The sequence below is a fragment of the Sander vitreus genome, chromosome 15 (assembly GCF_031162955.1).
Source record: "Sander vitreus isolate 19-12246 chromosome 15, sanVit1, whole genome shotgun sequence".
NCBI classification, from domain to species: domain Eukaryota; kingdom Metazoa; phylum Chordata; class Actinopteri; order Perciformes; family Percidae; genus Sander; species Sander vitreus.
The window spans coordinates 3,870,126-3,887,968 of record NC_135869.1 but is presented as its reverse complement, the minus strand read 5'-3'; the positions used below and the strand labels follow the sequence as shown (position 1 = coordinate 3,887,968).

General features: G+C 42.8%; 1 protein-coding gene across 2 annotated transcripts in view; it reads right to left on the bottom strand.

Annotated features, from left to right (window-relative positions):
* Window positions 1-14,896, bottom strand: part of rarab (retinoic acid receptor, alpha b) — a 29,851-nt gene extending 14,955 nt beyond the window's left edge. The window contains exons 1-2 of one of the 2 annotated variants that reach the window (XM_078269209.1): window positions 14,705-14,896; window positions 13,662-13,888 (exon numbers count right to left, since the gene is read on the bottom strand). In XM_078269209.1, the coding sequence (XP_078125335.1) occupies window positions 13,662-13,860 (199 nt within the window). In that variant the 5' untranslated portion in view covers window positions 13,861-13,888; window positions 14,705-14,896. Of the gene's footprint in view, window positions 1-13,661 lie in introns of both variants that reach the window. The other variant, XM_078269207.1, reaches the window with a different exon arrangement.
* Between the last annotated feature and the right edge of the window lie 2,947 nt (window positions 14,897-17,843).

The following is a 17,843-nucleotide window of genomic DNA, read 5'->3' as shown; positions in this document are numbered from 1 at the left end:
ACACACACACACACAAACACACAGACACACACACACACACACACACACACACACACACACACACACACACAAACACACACACACTTTCCCCCCTCCCCCTGCTTCAGTACCCATACCAGACATTCCACTTTGGAGGAGATTTGACTCCCCTCTACTGGCCTGCTCTGTTTACATTGAGAGAGGGAGAGAGAGACACACACAGGGAAATAAAGTACCTCCTCTTTAGCCATACCATCCCTCCATCTTCCCCTCTCTTCATCTCTCCTATATGTGTCTTTGCTCTTCTCACCGACACGCCAGCCAACAGTTCCCTTCAGCCCTGTCTGACCTCTTTTAAACTTCTCTTTGTCCCTCGCCTCGTATTTCACGGTGTCTCTTGCTCTTGTTTTCATCTCTGTTCTTGGTAATCTCTTCCTATTGCTTCCCACTTCTGCTTCTGCTTTAGTGTGCGGGACATGACGCACTCGGAAGCATGTACAAACAAAATGTACAGCTTTTCGCTGGAGGTTTCGTAGAAAGACTTTCTTTGTGTTGTTAAACTGAGGGACAAGGCATCTTAACAGAGAGGAACGCCGGTGCCTCATCTTTGTTACTCACGTTTTAATTAGATAAAGATATTAGTGTGAATAAATAGTTAATGCATAATAATTAATCTCATCAGCATCATCATATTGTGTACATCTACAGTCATTGGACTACATATTGTTTTTGACAAACTCACAGATGCAAAGTAAAGTTGTTGGTGCAATTACAAGTCTAGACATTCATGAGCCAGCTCTTACATAATAATTGTGTCCTAAAGTCAGAGAAATATACTATGCAGCTACAATAAATACATTTAACTGAAATCCTTCTGTAGTATGCAAATTACCACATCTGACCAGTGTTTTGTCTTATCAATTAACAAGAGAATGAATGCTATTAGTTTTGGTGATCTGTTGACTTTTCCTCTAGCGCAAAATGTAACACTTTACCCAGCAGGAGAAAAACAGGAAAAACATTCAGTAAGATGAAGGGTTTTCCAAAACGCAAATGCAAAATGTTAAAAAATAATAATAATTAGACTGAACCCTGAATCAAATTTTGGTCTGGCCACAGCGCCTCATCTACATCACAAGTTCACATCACAAGTTCTCCCTGACTAAACAGCGGGGAAAGAAGTGACGATGGGATCCATCGTCACTTCTTTCCCCTGAAAGCCCTTTCACAACTTCACCACATCATCCATTGCCTGGAGGAGAGGCATGCGTGCGAGGGAATGGGCTGTCATACATCTTCCATGAATATGGTGGGTGTGGAGGTATGGAACAAATCGTTTGTTGGTGGACGATGAAGCAGTTGTGGACCAGAGCAGCCCGGTGGAAACTCACGTAGTCCCAGATGACAACATACACGGCAGCAATTAAAAAAAAAAGAAGCAATGTATAGACTCATACAAAAGTAATTAAGAGGGTTCAATCATCACGTGCGTCTGTACTGCTGCCGAAACGCGGTACAACCCTCCCACAGAACACCGGCTCAGCAGTGGAAGCTCGACCGGAGAGGCCAGATGTCAAATAAGCGTTCTACAGACATTGAGCGCCATCGAAAAATATCTTCATTAACCGGTGGGAACATTTCCTCACCGTGACATCCCTACATGACACCTGCAGCTGCCTTACACTTGTTCAGAGCAGAAAGACAAGTGACTGTATGAAAGTCTAATGTAAATACCAACAACACATTATTTACATACATTAATACTAAGCTTGGGGTTTACCCTGGCCTGGGCTACAAATAATGCATGGTTAAAGCCTTTCGACACCTGGGGCATCCTTGCTCCAGGGCTGAGCAGTAGGGCTGGGCAAGGTATCGATATTATATTGTGATATGAGACTAGATATCGTCTTAGATCGTTAAATCGTAATGTATTAAGTGTGGTCTTTTCCTGGTTTTGAAGGCTGCATTAGAGTAAAGTTTTTTCTGTACTTAGCAGACTGCTCTAGCTGTTCTATTATTTGCCTTTACACTTTGCCTTTACTCATTAAATCGACATTTCTGATGATTATTTATCACAAATCTCATTGTGTAAATAATATTTTGTTAAAGCACCAATTGTCAATCCTACAATATCGTCGCAATATCAACATCAAAGTATTTGGTCGAGAACATTGTAATATTTGATTTTCTTCATGTCGCCCAGCCCTACAGAGTAGCCAATCTGTGTCCCCGGGTCAGTTTAGTGAAAATCCAATAGTGATCCAAATCTGACATAAAATGCTGTTAAATGGCCTCCCCAGGCAGCCCTGGCTTTATGCCAGCAAACAGTTCCTGAATAGAGAGCATGCTCTATCAGCTTAGAGACTGGCCTCTCATCACAATACTGAATTCTTCTCCCGAGAGATAACAAGACGTACGGCTAAGCTCTTCGACATGGTTTCTTTTGACATGCTGTTAAGCCTCACTGACATCCATTATCACTGATTTTCTCCTGGGGCGAATCCAAAGCCAACTAACTAACTAACTACAACCAATAAGCACATTCCAGTCTAGTACCATTCTTGGACAAGCTGCTCAGACTAGCCCTTGCTCCACATTCACCAACACCTAGGGGTGGGCAATATGGATATAATCCTTTATCGTGGTATATCCAATAGTAGTCCAATTGAGACACCATTTATAAATAAAATAACCTGATGGGAATGTCTGTTTGTTGCTAATCAAGTTAAGTAATACCTGACACATTTAAGGTATTCCATCATACTGATGTAATAATCCTGAAAATCCAATATTGCAAAAAGGCAGTGACTGCTCATTGATTTGCTCACACTGTGCTAATGTAACAAGATATGTTAAAGAGATAGCTACCACGGGCCCGACAAGTACGTTTTGATTGACAGCTTTTTAAAAGCCCGAACCCATTTACAGCCTGACTGTACAAAAGGCCGTCTATTAGAGTACATGTTGGAGAAGAGCGCGGACACGCGCTTCACACCGCAAGCGGGCACACACACACCACTCGGTGCAAAAAGGAGAGAAAGAAAAACGCACGCACACAGCTCTTTTGTCTTTCGTCAAGAATGAGTAATTAATACATTTTTAACATAATTTATCCATGACTAACGTAGGTTATAGGCCACTTGGAAGTTGGAACAAAGAAATAAAATAAGTCCTCCGTCGGGTCCCGTCGGGTTCGGGCAAATATCTTCAGCTCTAGTAGGGGGTCCATGCTCTGTCTCTCTTTAAGTTGAGGGGTCCTTGGCTTAAAAAACGTTGAAGACCCCTGCATTACATGATTGAAAAATCAAATCCAAGCCAATTCCATGTTATTACTGGCAGACATAAAGGCAGACATACTGTATGCCCATACTAGGGTTGGGCCGGTGTAAACATTTTCCAACCGGTTTGATATGAAGCCAACACCCGACCGGTATAAGGAATTTTACAATTAGGTGTTGCACCCGACTCTGCAGCCGCTCCCAGAGTGGAACATAATGAGACTGAGAGAGCCCATGAATGAAAGCGTGACAGTAATACACCTCTAAACTGGTTTGCCAAGCACCAATAAACACTAAATAGGAAGAAGAAGCACAGAGTGAAGCCGCAACCCAATCAGCAGGACTATGTCAATGTATTTTGGCTCACCTCTTTTGTTGGTTTCAAATCCAAAGTGTTTGCCATATTTGCAGCAGTTTCAGTTTTCTTTGACTGGTGTGTAGAAAGCCAGTCCCTCCAGGATTTCGCGATGTCGCGACCGCGCCAATTCACGTGAATTCAACCAATCTGCGTGAATTTGGTGCGACTCGCAATTTTGACCAATCACCGCAACGTTTCCGCAAATTTCACCAATAACTGGAGTTTCCCGCGACTTCAACCAATCCCAGCAGTCCCACGTGCACTTGAGAGCCAATGACCAAGCGGGAGTGAGAACGGGTCAAATTCATTTCCTTGTTTCTGACATGAAGACGAGACGCGTGCGACTCGAACATCTCACACGAAAGACCGTGCAGAACATTTCAGACCGTCCTGCCAACCTGTATACATTTTAACATCAATGTAGACTGTAACGATTTCACTATAAAGTCGCTGAAAAGCTGCTGCCGTTTCAATCCTGTCGGCTTTCTGTGTCGGCTTTCTGCAGTGGGCGGGGCCCCCCGCGACTGACGCACACACACACACACACACACACACACACACACACACACACACACACACAGGTGGATGCAGGAAAAAGCGGAGATGAGACACGTACATGATGACCTAAATTGAGGACAGCTACGCTCGTTATTGTAAGTGCAATGCTAAGTTAAAGTCCAATAAGTACTTTATCAAACCGTATGAATGTGTGTCCCAGGCCAGGATAGGAAATTAACTAACAATGTAAAGATCAACAAGCCACTGACACATATGTTCAGATTTGATTCATTCAATAAATTATTATTTTTTGTCTTAAATCCACCAGCCATTTTCATATTATACCAACATTTGCAGCATCCTGAGCCTTTTTGGTAAGGTTACTAGGAAAACTCAGCCCAGAGTAATTTTATTCTCCCTAAAACAAGTTTCCCGTGAAATCAGGCATTTTGGGCCGCAACAATCTAAAAAATAGGCCGCGAAATGCTGGAGGGACTGGAAAGCAAGCATGTCTGACGTGTTTTTTACCTGCACGTCTCATGCAAAAGATACACTCTCATTTAAAATCCATGCAGCTGTCTGCACCGGGTCCATGCAGGCTCGGGCCTGCATCAAGTTCCGGCGGCGCCACGCCACCGAAGCTACTCTCGGCCACTCAATTCAATGCTTAACACTGTCATGTCTTGTCTCATAACCCCAAAAAACACATACAATTTCTAGTAAACAAACACAATGTGCACATCTTCCTCCCTCCCAACTGAACTGAAATGTGATCTCCTTCATGTTGCCGGCCTTTGCTCAGCAGACAATTGTGCACGGCCTCACGGACCCTAGTGGCGCCATTAGTCCGTTTATATACAAACACAATATTATGTTAATTATGTTGTAGGAGCCATTTCTAGAGTGTATATAGGACACCAAATGTCCAGTAGATGTAGTAGTTGGTTATAACTAATGCAATACAAGTTTTCTGTACAGGTTGCTGATGAAGGCTACTTTTTAAGTTGCCATAACGTGTCTTAAAGCAACACTAGAGCACTTTTCCCGCTTCGGTCCCCCTACAGGTTGGAAGCGGAATTGTCCATTACATTACATTATGCAAGTTTGCCAGATTGGGTAGTGGATCTGTAGTTTGAATGGGACATTAATGGAAAATTCCGCTTCCAACCTGTAGGGGGACCGAAGCGGAAAAAGTGCTCTAGTGTTGCTTTAACAACAAACGCTGGTTCAGCTGGGTTGGATCAAATCTAACCGGTTTGAGTCGTACATCAAAACGGACAGCAAAACCAGAAATTGACAGAACTATAGCCCTTATTTGGGTTCGGATCACACTGAAAAGCCCAAAATGTCCGGACCAAACAAGGTAGGTGTAAAAGTACCGTAAGTATCTCATGAGGACAATGTGTGCCATATTTAGAAGGCCATTTCAATGTGCCAGATATACATTTAATCAAAAATATCTATAGATCTATATATTCTGCTGCTTTGTATACATTTTTTGAGGGCCAAAAAAACTTGATCGTGACATCCCAGTGTTTCTTCTATGCTGACACGCTGTAGTAACGTTACGGATTTAAAACCGTTTTCCAGGTTAGTGGGGGTGCATACCGCTCAAAACCAACATGAAAAATGTAGCTAGTAATGTTCAATCAGCGTTTTTTTTTGTTAAACTGTGTGTAAAATGAGAGGTGACGTTAAATCACCCTACGGTACCGTCTATTTTCTGGATGCTTTCAAGGTAACGGTCGGTAGCTTACATTAGCAGATAAGCCCGTACTCTGACGTCCAACAAATCCCCCCCCTTTCTAGCGGAAACACTGCAATAAACACTCAATATGTATGGTGTATTAGAGAAAACGTTTGAGGATCTTGCAGGTTGCATAACAGGAACATGCAAACCCATAACAACACCAAAATAACAACAGTATTGAAGTTGACTCTGACTAGAACGAATGAATTAATAACCAGTTTCCACTGCCACTCTTTCAGCATTCATCTGACGGTAGCGCGATCCCTCAAACACACATACAGAAATAAAGACATCTAGTAGATGCAAACACTGACACACAACTGTCCACCTCCTCCCCTTTTCTCACACTCACACTCAGGTCAAACTTGGTCAGTATACCCTCACATTCCCAGACAAACTGTGAGTATCAGTGAATGTGTGTATGTGCGCCAAAGTGTGTGTGTGTGTGTGTGTGTGTGTGTGTGTGTGTGTGTGTGTGTGTGTGTCCAACAGACAGAAAGAGAGGTCATTCAGTGCAGAGAAGTGATGACTGGGCAGCTGACACAGGAAAGAAAGAGGCAGATAGAAGGAGAAATAAAGAGAGGGAGAGATGTAGGTCACATCCCAATTGTCAGTGAGTCATTGCCTTGGATCACACCCAAGCGCGCACACACACACACACACACACACACACACACACACACACACACACACACACACACACACACACACACACACACACACACACACACACACACACACTGAAGCACTATCCCCCAGGCCACTGCTTATGTCGCTGGAGCAGTTACTGAATGTGTGTGCGTGCCTGTGTCTGTGTACGGCCTTTGACCTTTGAACCTGTTTGACGTTCTTCATTCCAGTCACGCACAAAGACCGCTCCCACCCCCACTCCCAAACACACACACACACACACACACACACACACACACACACACACACACACACACACACACACACACACACTAAAGGCAATCCTCCCTGTCGTTACAGCTTAAATTTACGAGCACGCCGACCCCCTTGCTTCTATAATACGTCTTTCTTTCCTTCTGTTTCTCACCGGCCGACCAGAGTCCACTTTGCACTCTCTGTTTTTATGACTTTAACTCGGTTGTGCAAGGGCTATGTCACAGTGACATCACCATGTCAATATCCTTAGGTTACTGTCTCACTCTGAGGCTGGCTGTCTCTAACGTGTGACACTGGAGTGGGGCAGCACTGTCAACTCCCAGCAAAAGGTCCTGTGTTTGTGTGTTCAGGGTTTTCCCCCAGTGTATTGCAAGCCCCACCAGGCCTAAGTTGCCCCCCACCAGGCCGAAATTTAGACAGTCATATTTTCATATCTCCAGTTAGCTTTTAGCACTGGAATGTAATGTAGAGCCCTATGGAATCTGTCTTACAGGTTTTTTAAATTTTCAGTTTTGCGATTTCATCCATGATTCTGTTACTTGGCTGTTCAGCAGGTATAGAAAATGGCTGGATGGAAAATATGCCGAAAGCTGGCATCAAGTGTCCAGTTTTGTTTACTCATTCACTCATCAGATACGCAGTTCCTAACAATACTTGATTTGAAAAGTTTGGCTTCTGTAATGAAAATAAAAAGGGCTTTTATAGAAACCATTTATATTCCTCAAAACAAAATATAGTAAAACGTATGGTCTTGGTAAAACAAAAACTCACGGACCACCAGGAGTCGCTTGCAGACCTCTGAGGAATACTGTTATAGAACAAAAACTTAAAGCTTTAATGCGTAACTTTTTGATATTAATGAACGTCCGTTACATTCAAGCCGTTGCCAAATGAGTTGCTACAAAGCTAATTAAGACTATCAGCTCCACGTAACTCTCTCTGGATTTCTCAGAATGACTATGTTCAGAAGATTGTGTCGTCCGGTGACCTTCCCGCGCAGAAACTCGAGTGAAGATAATGACCTCTTCTGAAGAGTCCATCATGTTATTTTATTTTATTTGTCCTCCTTGGCTACTAGCAACTGTGTGGGGGAGGGGTGGAGGTGCGTGCACGATTACCAGGGTAAAAAATATTAAGCAGCAAAAATATGTGTGTGTGTGTGTGTGTGTGTGTGTGTGTGTGTGTGTGTGTGTGTGTGTGTATGTGTGTGTGTGTGTGTGTGTGGGTGGGTGGGGGACTGGGGGTGTGTGGGTGTGGGTGGGTGGGGGACTGGGGGTGTGTGGGTGGGGGTGTGGGTGGAACTGAGCAGCAGAGAGCCGACAGGATTAAAGCAGCAGCAGCTTTCAGCGACTGAAAAATCGTCACAGCGTACACTGATGTTTAATACAGGTTGGCAGGACGGTCTGAAATGTTTTGCACGGTCTTTCGCTGTACGTTTTGTCAATGCGCCACTTGTTCGAAAAGTAGGCTACCTTCTCTTTTTCTTTACTTTGCCCTCAACAGTTTGTACATTCATAGCTAATGCTGACTCCGCGGCGGGCCTCTTAACACCGGGGTTATGTCGCCACATGTTTTTAACCGATCATTTTCGTTTCGTCTGTACCTCAGCTCAGCTACATGGTGTCACGGACTAGCGCTGAAAACTACTTGACAAAAGTCTGGAGTTGACGGAAATATGCGTGGTCAATGCCCCGGCTGTGAACGGTTTCATTTCCTATAAGTTCTTCACAATAAAATTCCTCCGTTATTTTGGTATTTGAATGTTTTTATTATGAAGCAGAAAAATACGGAAATGTTGGGCATTCATTAGCAGTAACGTAACGCGACTCCTATAAGCATTGCGCATTGTTTTTTAGCAACAGCATTCTTTCACAAAGGCTGTCCAATCCGTTACAAGGAATGTTTTACAATCCACCCGCCACTGTGGCTGGTATACAAGGCAAAGTCACCCGGGTGCTAATTTCCCACCCTGACGATCACGTAAAGATTGTTTTATGCTTCTGCGTCAACTCCATGCCGTAGCTACGCCGTCGCTCCTACGGCGTTGTGACCCTTTCAGTGTTCTGCGTCAGGGTTGAATGCATTTCTTTACATCGCGGTGCATTTCACCGCCAGAACGCTAGGGGGTGTGTGGTTTCCGGAGGGTCAATCGCGAAACTCTTTGTTTACTTGTGCGTTGGAGTGTGCCTCGAGCCGGCGTGTGTATGTGTGTGTGTGTGTGTGTGTGTGTGGGGACTGAGTGGGTGATAGAGCTAGGGAGAAAGTGAGAGAGTGACGGCGATTAGCTTCGGAGCAAGTTGTGACTCTAGAGGCATGGTGAGAGAAACAAAGTGTCTCCCCTGAGCTTTCTGACCACGGTGGGAAATCTGGAGCAGGAAAAGTTAACCCTCTCCTTGATTTCATGTTGTTTATGAAAAAGGAGAACCAGGAAATGAGTAGGGGGAAATGCAACGCTACCAAGCCACGGCCAAGCGTCGTGCGTCGCCGCAACGTGTGGTTACATTTTTCGAGAGGTGCACGTCAGGCTACGGCGTAGGGATCGTGTCTCCACGTACCTACGCACGTAGCAACGGTGTACCTTTTACGCAGAAGTATAAAACAGACTTAAGCCTTGTGTCATGTGAATGCACCGACAGTTTTGTTGTCATTGCTTAGAATTCCTCATGGAGGGGGGGGGGGGTGGCGACAGAAACTACGCACTATAGCTTTAAACTATTGTAATAATTTGTAAGGTGCCATAATCACCTACAAATACACAAGGCTTTTAACTATACTTTAACTAAATATTCTTGTGGTAAAGTATGCCCCCTAATTCCTTGTCAATTACATTAGAATACAAAACACTTGTTATACCGTACGCAATATATATGAATGTCATGTAAAAGAGTAAGTAACTTACAGAATCTATGAAAATCCTTCTAGGGTTGCATACCATATTAATTATTGATTAAGCTGATAATTATTTCTCAATTAATTGCTAAACTGTCTTGTCAATTAAATTAAATGTCAGCAAAAAGTGAATAAAATACTAATCAGAATTGGCTTAAGCCCAACACGATGTCTACATCAGTTTACTATCACATAGGACACAGAAAAGCACAAAACCCTATACATTTGAGAAACTGAAAACTAGGTAATGTTAGGAAATGCTGCTTGAAAAGTGGATTAATTGACTATGAAAAATAGTTGCTCCACTAGCTACCAATGTATATCAACTAAATGTTTCAGCTCTAAATAAGGCTGGGTATCGTTCAAAACATTTACCGGTAGAGATACCAATACCGTTACTTAGATACCAATTGCTGAACATTTCTTATTCCGATACCAATTTTCTAAAATCCATTTTAGTATCGCATTCGGTACCCAGCCCTAGCTCTGAACCATCTATACCATTAAAGGCCTGTGCAGTTTATGTTGACGAGCTATAAACATTCCGAGTTCATTCTCACCCAATGAGAAGCACTGAGCCTGAGGTCATGACAGCTGGATTTGGTAAATGAGTGCAGACAGCTGCTGACCTACTGAGGTCATATAAATCACTTCATTGAAAACATTAACCTAATCTTAAAGTTGCATAACACACAGCATACATAGACATACAGCTACATTAACATCCTCAATGTTAAGGATAGGGGTGGGAAAAAAATCAATTCACTTATGGATCAGGTTTTTTTTTGCGACGATTTATTAAAATCCATTCTTTCCCCCAGATTCAATATAACCTTTTGTTATTTATTTTTTGCCAATGATTCACCTAAGTATTTTCTGTTTTCACGGTACCGCAGACAGCGACTACATCATCTCCGTTTCCAGCAAAACTGACCTAAAGCAGAAAATTAAGAAAATCCATGTTATGTTTTTCTTTACAAATGAAATAAATGTCAGACTGACTGACTGACTGACTGACATGTGATGGGCATTCTTCTTAGAAAACAATTAGTTTTTAGAAATGTCTCATAATATATTGTCTTTAGATGTGTGTTATTTAACTTTTGTTTTTGTTAAAGAAGGAAAAGAAAATCGCAATACTCAATTGAGAATGAGGAGATGGCGTCACGGCACAGCGCCCCGGCCCCAGAGATCCCCCTTCCGCCATTTTGAACTGCTCATGTTCATTGTTTGTGTTGGTTGCAGAGGTCTTCGTTGCAATTCTGTTTTTCACTATTCTAGATTCTAGGTAATTCAATAATTAGAATGCCTGGAACACACTGCTGTGTAAAAAAACTGCTTCAGTTCCACACATGATTTTTGTGGAAAGCGTAGGAACCATGTCTTACAGTTTTTTCGTATCCCTACATGGAAAAAGCACGAAGTAGAGCATGTGTCCGATGTGACAACGAGACGTCGGATTTCTTGAGTGGCTGCAATTAGAAGAAAGGACATTACTTTCAACCGCATCTCCCAGTCGATGAGAGTGTGTTCTCTGCATTTTCAGTCGGGTAAGTTCTCTTAAAATCGCTTTAAATATGTTTGTGTTGTCGGCTCTTAAAGCCACGAAGTGCACCTAACGTTGTTGCCTAGCCTGCTAGCTAACTACAGTGCTAAGCATAAGTGAATACACCCATGCTAATCATTTCACATTAGGCTGTTAGCTGGGTCACTGTCTTCTGTGCCATTTGTGTTTGTAAAGTTTAATGTCCGGTGGCATTTTCATCTCTTTTTATAAGCCGTTACTGTATATGCGTACCGTTAGCAGAGATTTAGAAATGTTTGTGTTTATCAGTTGTAGCTGCAGGATGGGTAAAGCTGCTCCTTGTTAACTTCACTAGCAACGTTCAATGAAAGCTAAAATGTATGAGTAGTTTCCCATGTAAAAAGTACAACGTTCCATAACGTTACGTTATTAGCATTCATAACAATAAACATATTTGCTACATATGTTTGCTGTCTTTTAACAGGGGCTAAGGAACAAACGGTGGCTGCACTAGCATCACTAGAAGGGAGAGATGAGGAGGAGAGGGACAGCAAGAGACAAGCAGGGAGACACAGGCCAAAGAGAGATGTTGAATAGATTATTTGCTATATTACAGATTGCCATTCAAAAAATAAATGCATTTAATTAACTGGTTTGTCTGTGTCATTAAGTTTTTGGGTGTGTATATAATATAAACTGTTTTTCAATGTCTGTTTTTCCATCAAATTATGACCTGGACACAGTAAACTTCTAACTGAATAATGATATTCAGATGCTACCTGTTTTAATAACTCCTTATGTATACAAGCTCTAAAAAGACATTAACGAAAACGCGTATCTTAATTATAACATTTATTCAAACATTACTATATACTGTACACAAGTATATTCAACATGAAGCGACGATCAGACACAGCTCCCGGTGATGGGGTTGCTTCAAGACTGCAGACAGAAGGAGAAAGCTTTAGGTTAGGCCAGTAGTTATCCAACCTGTCCTGGTAAGATTAGAATTGTATCACAAGTATATTTAAGCATACTGTAACATGAAGGTACTTCATGTAACTGTGTAGTGGTGTAGTTTCTTCATCATGGTCTTAACTAACAACTGTTGACCATTTAACACACTTACACCTAGCTACCTTTACTGTGTTAGTGGGTGTTTATCAATGGTAAAACTACAATGGTGTAGCTTGTGTGTTTACAGTACTATTTAGCCTTTCTCACTTGCAGTTTACTAGATATCATACTGCCTGTGGCAACCTCCATTAGCTGGTAGCGTTTACCTTGTTGTAGTTGCTGATCATATTTTGCACTGCATTTGTTTGAAAGCTAGAAGCTACTGGACAATAAGCTAATGTTACATGTATGCAGTAAACTACAAGCTAATGTAAACTGTTAGCTACTGTAAGCTTCATGTAATTAAGATTAATTAATTAATGCAATTCTCCTTACCGGTAAGTGTTATGACAATTACAAAGTACAAACATGAATTCCCATGAGTTTTTAATTTATTAACATGGGATAAATAAGAGAAAACGACTAGCTATTGCTTACATTATTGCATTATCAGTGTCGGTAACGTCACCTACCTTCGCACGTTGCGGGCAAAGTTGCCGACCGAATATTCTCCTCCTGCAAACAGACTGATGCTGATTCACCTTCTCCATCTCAACAAAACACATTGAACAGCACAGTTCACAGTTCCACATCCATTTCGTCCAGTGTTTTGAAATGCAGCGCTCTTACACTGTTGCCCCTGGCAACCGATAGTGTAGGTACGCCAAAATGGTGGACGGGCTCAGACACCTCCAAAATCGTGACGTGACGGCAAGCTACCATGACGTATGTCCTCATTCTCAATACTATCCAACCCCAATACTTCTAGAATCGACACCCATGTATCGTTAAAGAATCGAATTGTGCCAAAAGCATATCGTCCCAGCCCTAGTAAAGGTATATTAGGGGTCTGGCAATCATAATGTTAATACATTTAAAAAAACATATCCACTTGATTTAAATGGTGTGGACACAAACAGTAGCTAGTGTACTGTAGAACAAGCACATACATGTTGTATGGGACTAACAATGAAAGAATAGGAAAGGAAACATGCTGAGCAGGCTAGTAAAGTTAAAGTGAATGGCAGGCACTACATGCTGTATAAAACAGTGGTGTCTTCAAATTCCTATCTAGTTCGTTAGGGGACAAAAAAATGAGGCTGTGGAGCACTTGATAAGCTACTATAGAAGGGACTGGCATGGCATGTGTCCCAATTGGAACCGGTGTACTCATGCATTCATTCCCCCCCCCCACACACAACTGACAACACATTTTAAAGCACAGACAAGGGCTTTACCCGCCAGCACCCCCTTGTTATTTCTCAACTAATTAAATTATCTACACTGACAAATTCTGGTGTGCCCTGCAGTTATTTTGTTTACAAGTTCAAAATGGCAAATCATTTTTCAATGGGAACTCACAGTGGCTGGATCCGCTCCAGTGTCTGCCGGTTACCAGGGACCCTCCGAACGGACGCTGGAGTCCTCCGACACCGGACAGGAGTCCCTTCTCCGGCCCGAGCCCCGGGGGTCTGTGGTAGTAGTCCATGCTCAGAAAAGAACCCGGACTGGGGCTGCTGGGGCTGGGGCTAAAACCCACAACATCCACGCTTTCGTACATCCCGAGAGGCGGGAGTCGCCTTTGATCTCTTTGTACCAAACAGAGAAAAAAAAAGATCAAAGCGTCCTGGACGGCGAAGAGAGAAAGAGGAAGGGAGGGAGGGAAGAGTTCACATCTTCATAACAGACTGATAGGAGGGGGGGGGAGGAGAGAAAAAGAGATGACCGGTCCGGGTGACCTTTCAGCCCTTGGAGGAGTACAGGCAATTTACTGTCAAACTTTACCCTCAGTTATGTCGTTTTTGCACGACCGGAACACGTTTAGACGACAATTTAAACGCTGTTGTCTTTGTTAAAGTCCAAATGCTACAAGTGCTTACCAACTTAACTGCTGTGCTGGTGGAGTTGCAGCCCTCGTTACTTTGTAGCACCAAATAATTAAAAGAAGGAAAGACAAATATGTCAATATGTGTAATATGTCAATAGGCTACTATAGCCTACCAACACACATGTGGTGTGTAGCCTATTATGTTCAAGAGTTTATAATGACCTCACCGTCTACAGCCTGTGTCAACGGGTTTTATACAGGTCCTAACGTCGCTATCGCTAGCAGTTTGTTCGCTGTGTTCGTAGCCTATAGTAGCTGAAATTGTATAATGTAAACCACAGTGGCTGACCATCAGCCACTTATCTATATCGGAAGCTAGTGGCCAGCCAGGCGAACAGTCTCTTAGTGGACAGACTACTCACAACCACAACTGTTTAAAACACTTGTGCGCTGTACATGAATGTAGCCTTCGCCGAAAAGTAAAAAGATCCAGTCGCTGCTCCGTCCGCTCGCTCCGGATCACAGAATCCAAACGTTGACGACAGAAAAACAGCCCTGACACATAAATGCTACATACGTAACTTGCCGCTTTATGTCCAAGTAGCAGAATATCCAAAGGTGAGGTAGGTCGAGCAGATATCCGTGGCAGTTTGGGTTTGTCCGTCTCTGTTGCTAGTTGTTGAGGTCCAGCAGCAGTAGCAGTGTCCTGTGGTACCCTCGCTGTACCCAACGGCCTCTCTCTCTCTCTCTCTCTCTCTCTCTCTCTCTCTCTCTCTCTCTCTCTCTCTCTCTCTCTCTCTCTCTCTCTCTCTCTCTCTCTCTCTCTCTCTCTCTCTCTCTCTCTCTCTCTCTCTCTCTCTCTCTCTCTCTCTCTCTCTCTCTCTCTCTCTCGTTTGATGAGTGACACCAGCTGCGCAAGAGCTCCACCTATCTGCCCCGCGCGTGCCTCCAAAATGCTTTCTTCCTACTTTCAAAATGTGACTATTGCACTATTTGAACTAAAATAACTACCTTACTACTATTTGTGTTTCATATTATTATTAGCCTATTATTACCTGACATACAGTGCTGGGTTATAACTACATAGCCTACATATAGGCTACACAAGTCCTGTACAAGTCCTTAAAACTGTAGGCTAGCCTACAGTTTCAAAGCGGCCTACTTGTCCCCCTGCCACACGCACACACGCACACGCACACACACACACGCACACACACACACCCTTTAATCCCTAGTTTTATGTGATGCATCCCTGTATTGATTAGCTGCTGGTTAAAATATAAGCAGAGAAGGGGGAAACACATCACATTCATTGATGCCTGTTAATCGATACCGGACATTAAATCTATGGAAACTAAGGAGACAGGGGAGAGGTGAAAATGGGTTTGGGGGGGGGGGCATAAAAAAACAAAGAGCAAGATGAGGATGGAGATGAACGTCAGGGTTAGTAGGTTAATGTGAAAGCAGCAGGAGAGAAAAGATTTAAGGACACCAAAAGGCATCAATAATCCCTCACAAGGGGCACAAAGATAGTATTGATCTCTCAATACTATCTTTGTGCCCCTATATGGTATATTGCCAGTGTAGGGCAATGATGGAAGAGGTGAACAATTGTTGCACAGTGACCAGTTACACCTGACATTGGCTATGTCATATATTTATTGTACACAAATATATCTGAAGCGTATTTACGACACTGATCAGATGTAGCTCCCGCACTGATCTCTATCACTATGAGCTGAAAAAGTGGACTTTTGGAGTGAAAGCTCCGACAGCCGGCTGCATGGAAGCATACAAACCTGCACAGTTGTCATTCAAAGGTATTTGTGTGACTGATTCTTTTGTACTTTTATGGATTTGGATAGTTCCTAACCTGTTTTCATCAGTCACTAGTGGTGTGGCTTTATGGATAACACTTGTTGTACTGTTCCTCTAATTCTCTTCAACACACACGCACACGCACACACACACACACACACACACACACACACACACACACACACACACACACACTAATATACGCACACATGTATGTACTGTATATATACATGCATGCACATCCACACAAAATATGAATAGAGATAGAACTCTTGACACTTAACTTATCTAACTATAAAATCGAGGACCCCCGTGTGTGTGTGTGTGTGTGTGTGTCTGTGTCTGTGTGTGTGTCTACTTCACACTTGGCTTCCTGGACACCCAATGAAATTTTTTTTACTGACACTAGATACCCCCCCAAAAAAGCCAGACACTTTATTGTATTAAATTGCTGTGAGCTGTAAATTCACCACTTCTAAGCAGTGGGCAATAGATAACGTAATCCCGGACTTGGAGCCTGACTGGGCAAAGAAGGCTTTTCTTCCTTTGTCTCACTCAGACTCACCCTAAAATGTAGTTGAAACAAAAACTTGTTGTTTTGCACTGGAAGGACTGCATTCATTTTCGCTGTACATGTACAATGACAATATAGACTATTCTATTCACACACACACACTTACATTGCCGGCGCCGGCTAAGTCCGTCTCTGTACTCGGTCTGGTTCTGGTGGGTGATTAACGCAGAGTTTTGCTGATTGGCTAAAATAACGGGCCGGATGGGTGGCTCATGGTGCACAGCCATGAGTCCATGAGGAAAATGTCTGTGATTACTCCACATTTTAATTGAGATATTTCGTGATTCAAATATGAACCTGCAATGTAACCAGTAACATTTCTCTGTCAGGTAAACATAGTACTACAATGTTTGTTTTTCCCATGAAGTACAAGTACACAGTAAGTCAGTAGTATACAGTGGGATTACATATAAAGTGCTTTTGGGCTCAGCAGTCCTCTGGCAGGCTTGACACACTGTCTGCTCTCTAGCTCTCTCTCACTGACACACACACACACACACACACACACACACACACAACACACACACACACAACACACACACACACACACACACACAGCTGTAACTGCTGCAGCAGCTATGGCCTGCTATGTCTTCCATGTCGAACCATCTCTTCGACCTGGATTCTTTTCTGTCTTTGCTTTCATCCGCCATTGTAGCTCAGCCGCTACTAAGATAAACATGTTGACAGGCGGGCAGGCCCAGACAGACAAACAGACAAAGAGATACAGAGGCAGTAAAGATTGCACTTCACTTTAATGTGGTTGTGGTTTATGTTTATTTCAACTGAGGAAGCAGAGATACAACTCACTGAAGCTAGTGAAGGGAATGTGTGAGGGGGGGGGGAGTATGATATATGGGGCATGAGCGGAGGATGGGGGAGAGGAGGATTTGGGAGAGGAGGGGGAAGGTGTGAGAGAGAGCCACATAAAAAAACAAAAACTGTGTTATGCGAACAATGTATTTTTATTGCGTGTGTTAATTTGGTCAGTATGGCATTCCGGCCAGACAAGGATAAGGTGACAACCACATTTAAGGGAAGCAGTGACTAAAACATAATGGTTGCAATAAATGATGGCTAAGGGAAATGAAGCTGAAAATACAATGCCCAATAAGATGTTTTTTTTTTTGTATGGAGCTGTCCAGTACTGGTGGAATAAGTAACTTGACTTAAGTAAAAGTACTGATAACACACTGTAAAAATACTCCATTACAAGTAAAAGTCCTGCATTGAAAATGTTACTTAAGTAAAATAAAAGTATCATCAGGGAAAAAAGTACTCAATGCAGAAAACTCCTCTGTGAATACACCAAAAGTGAATACAG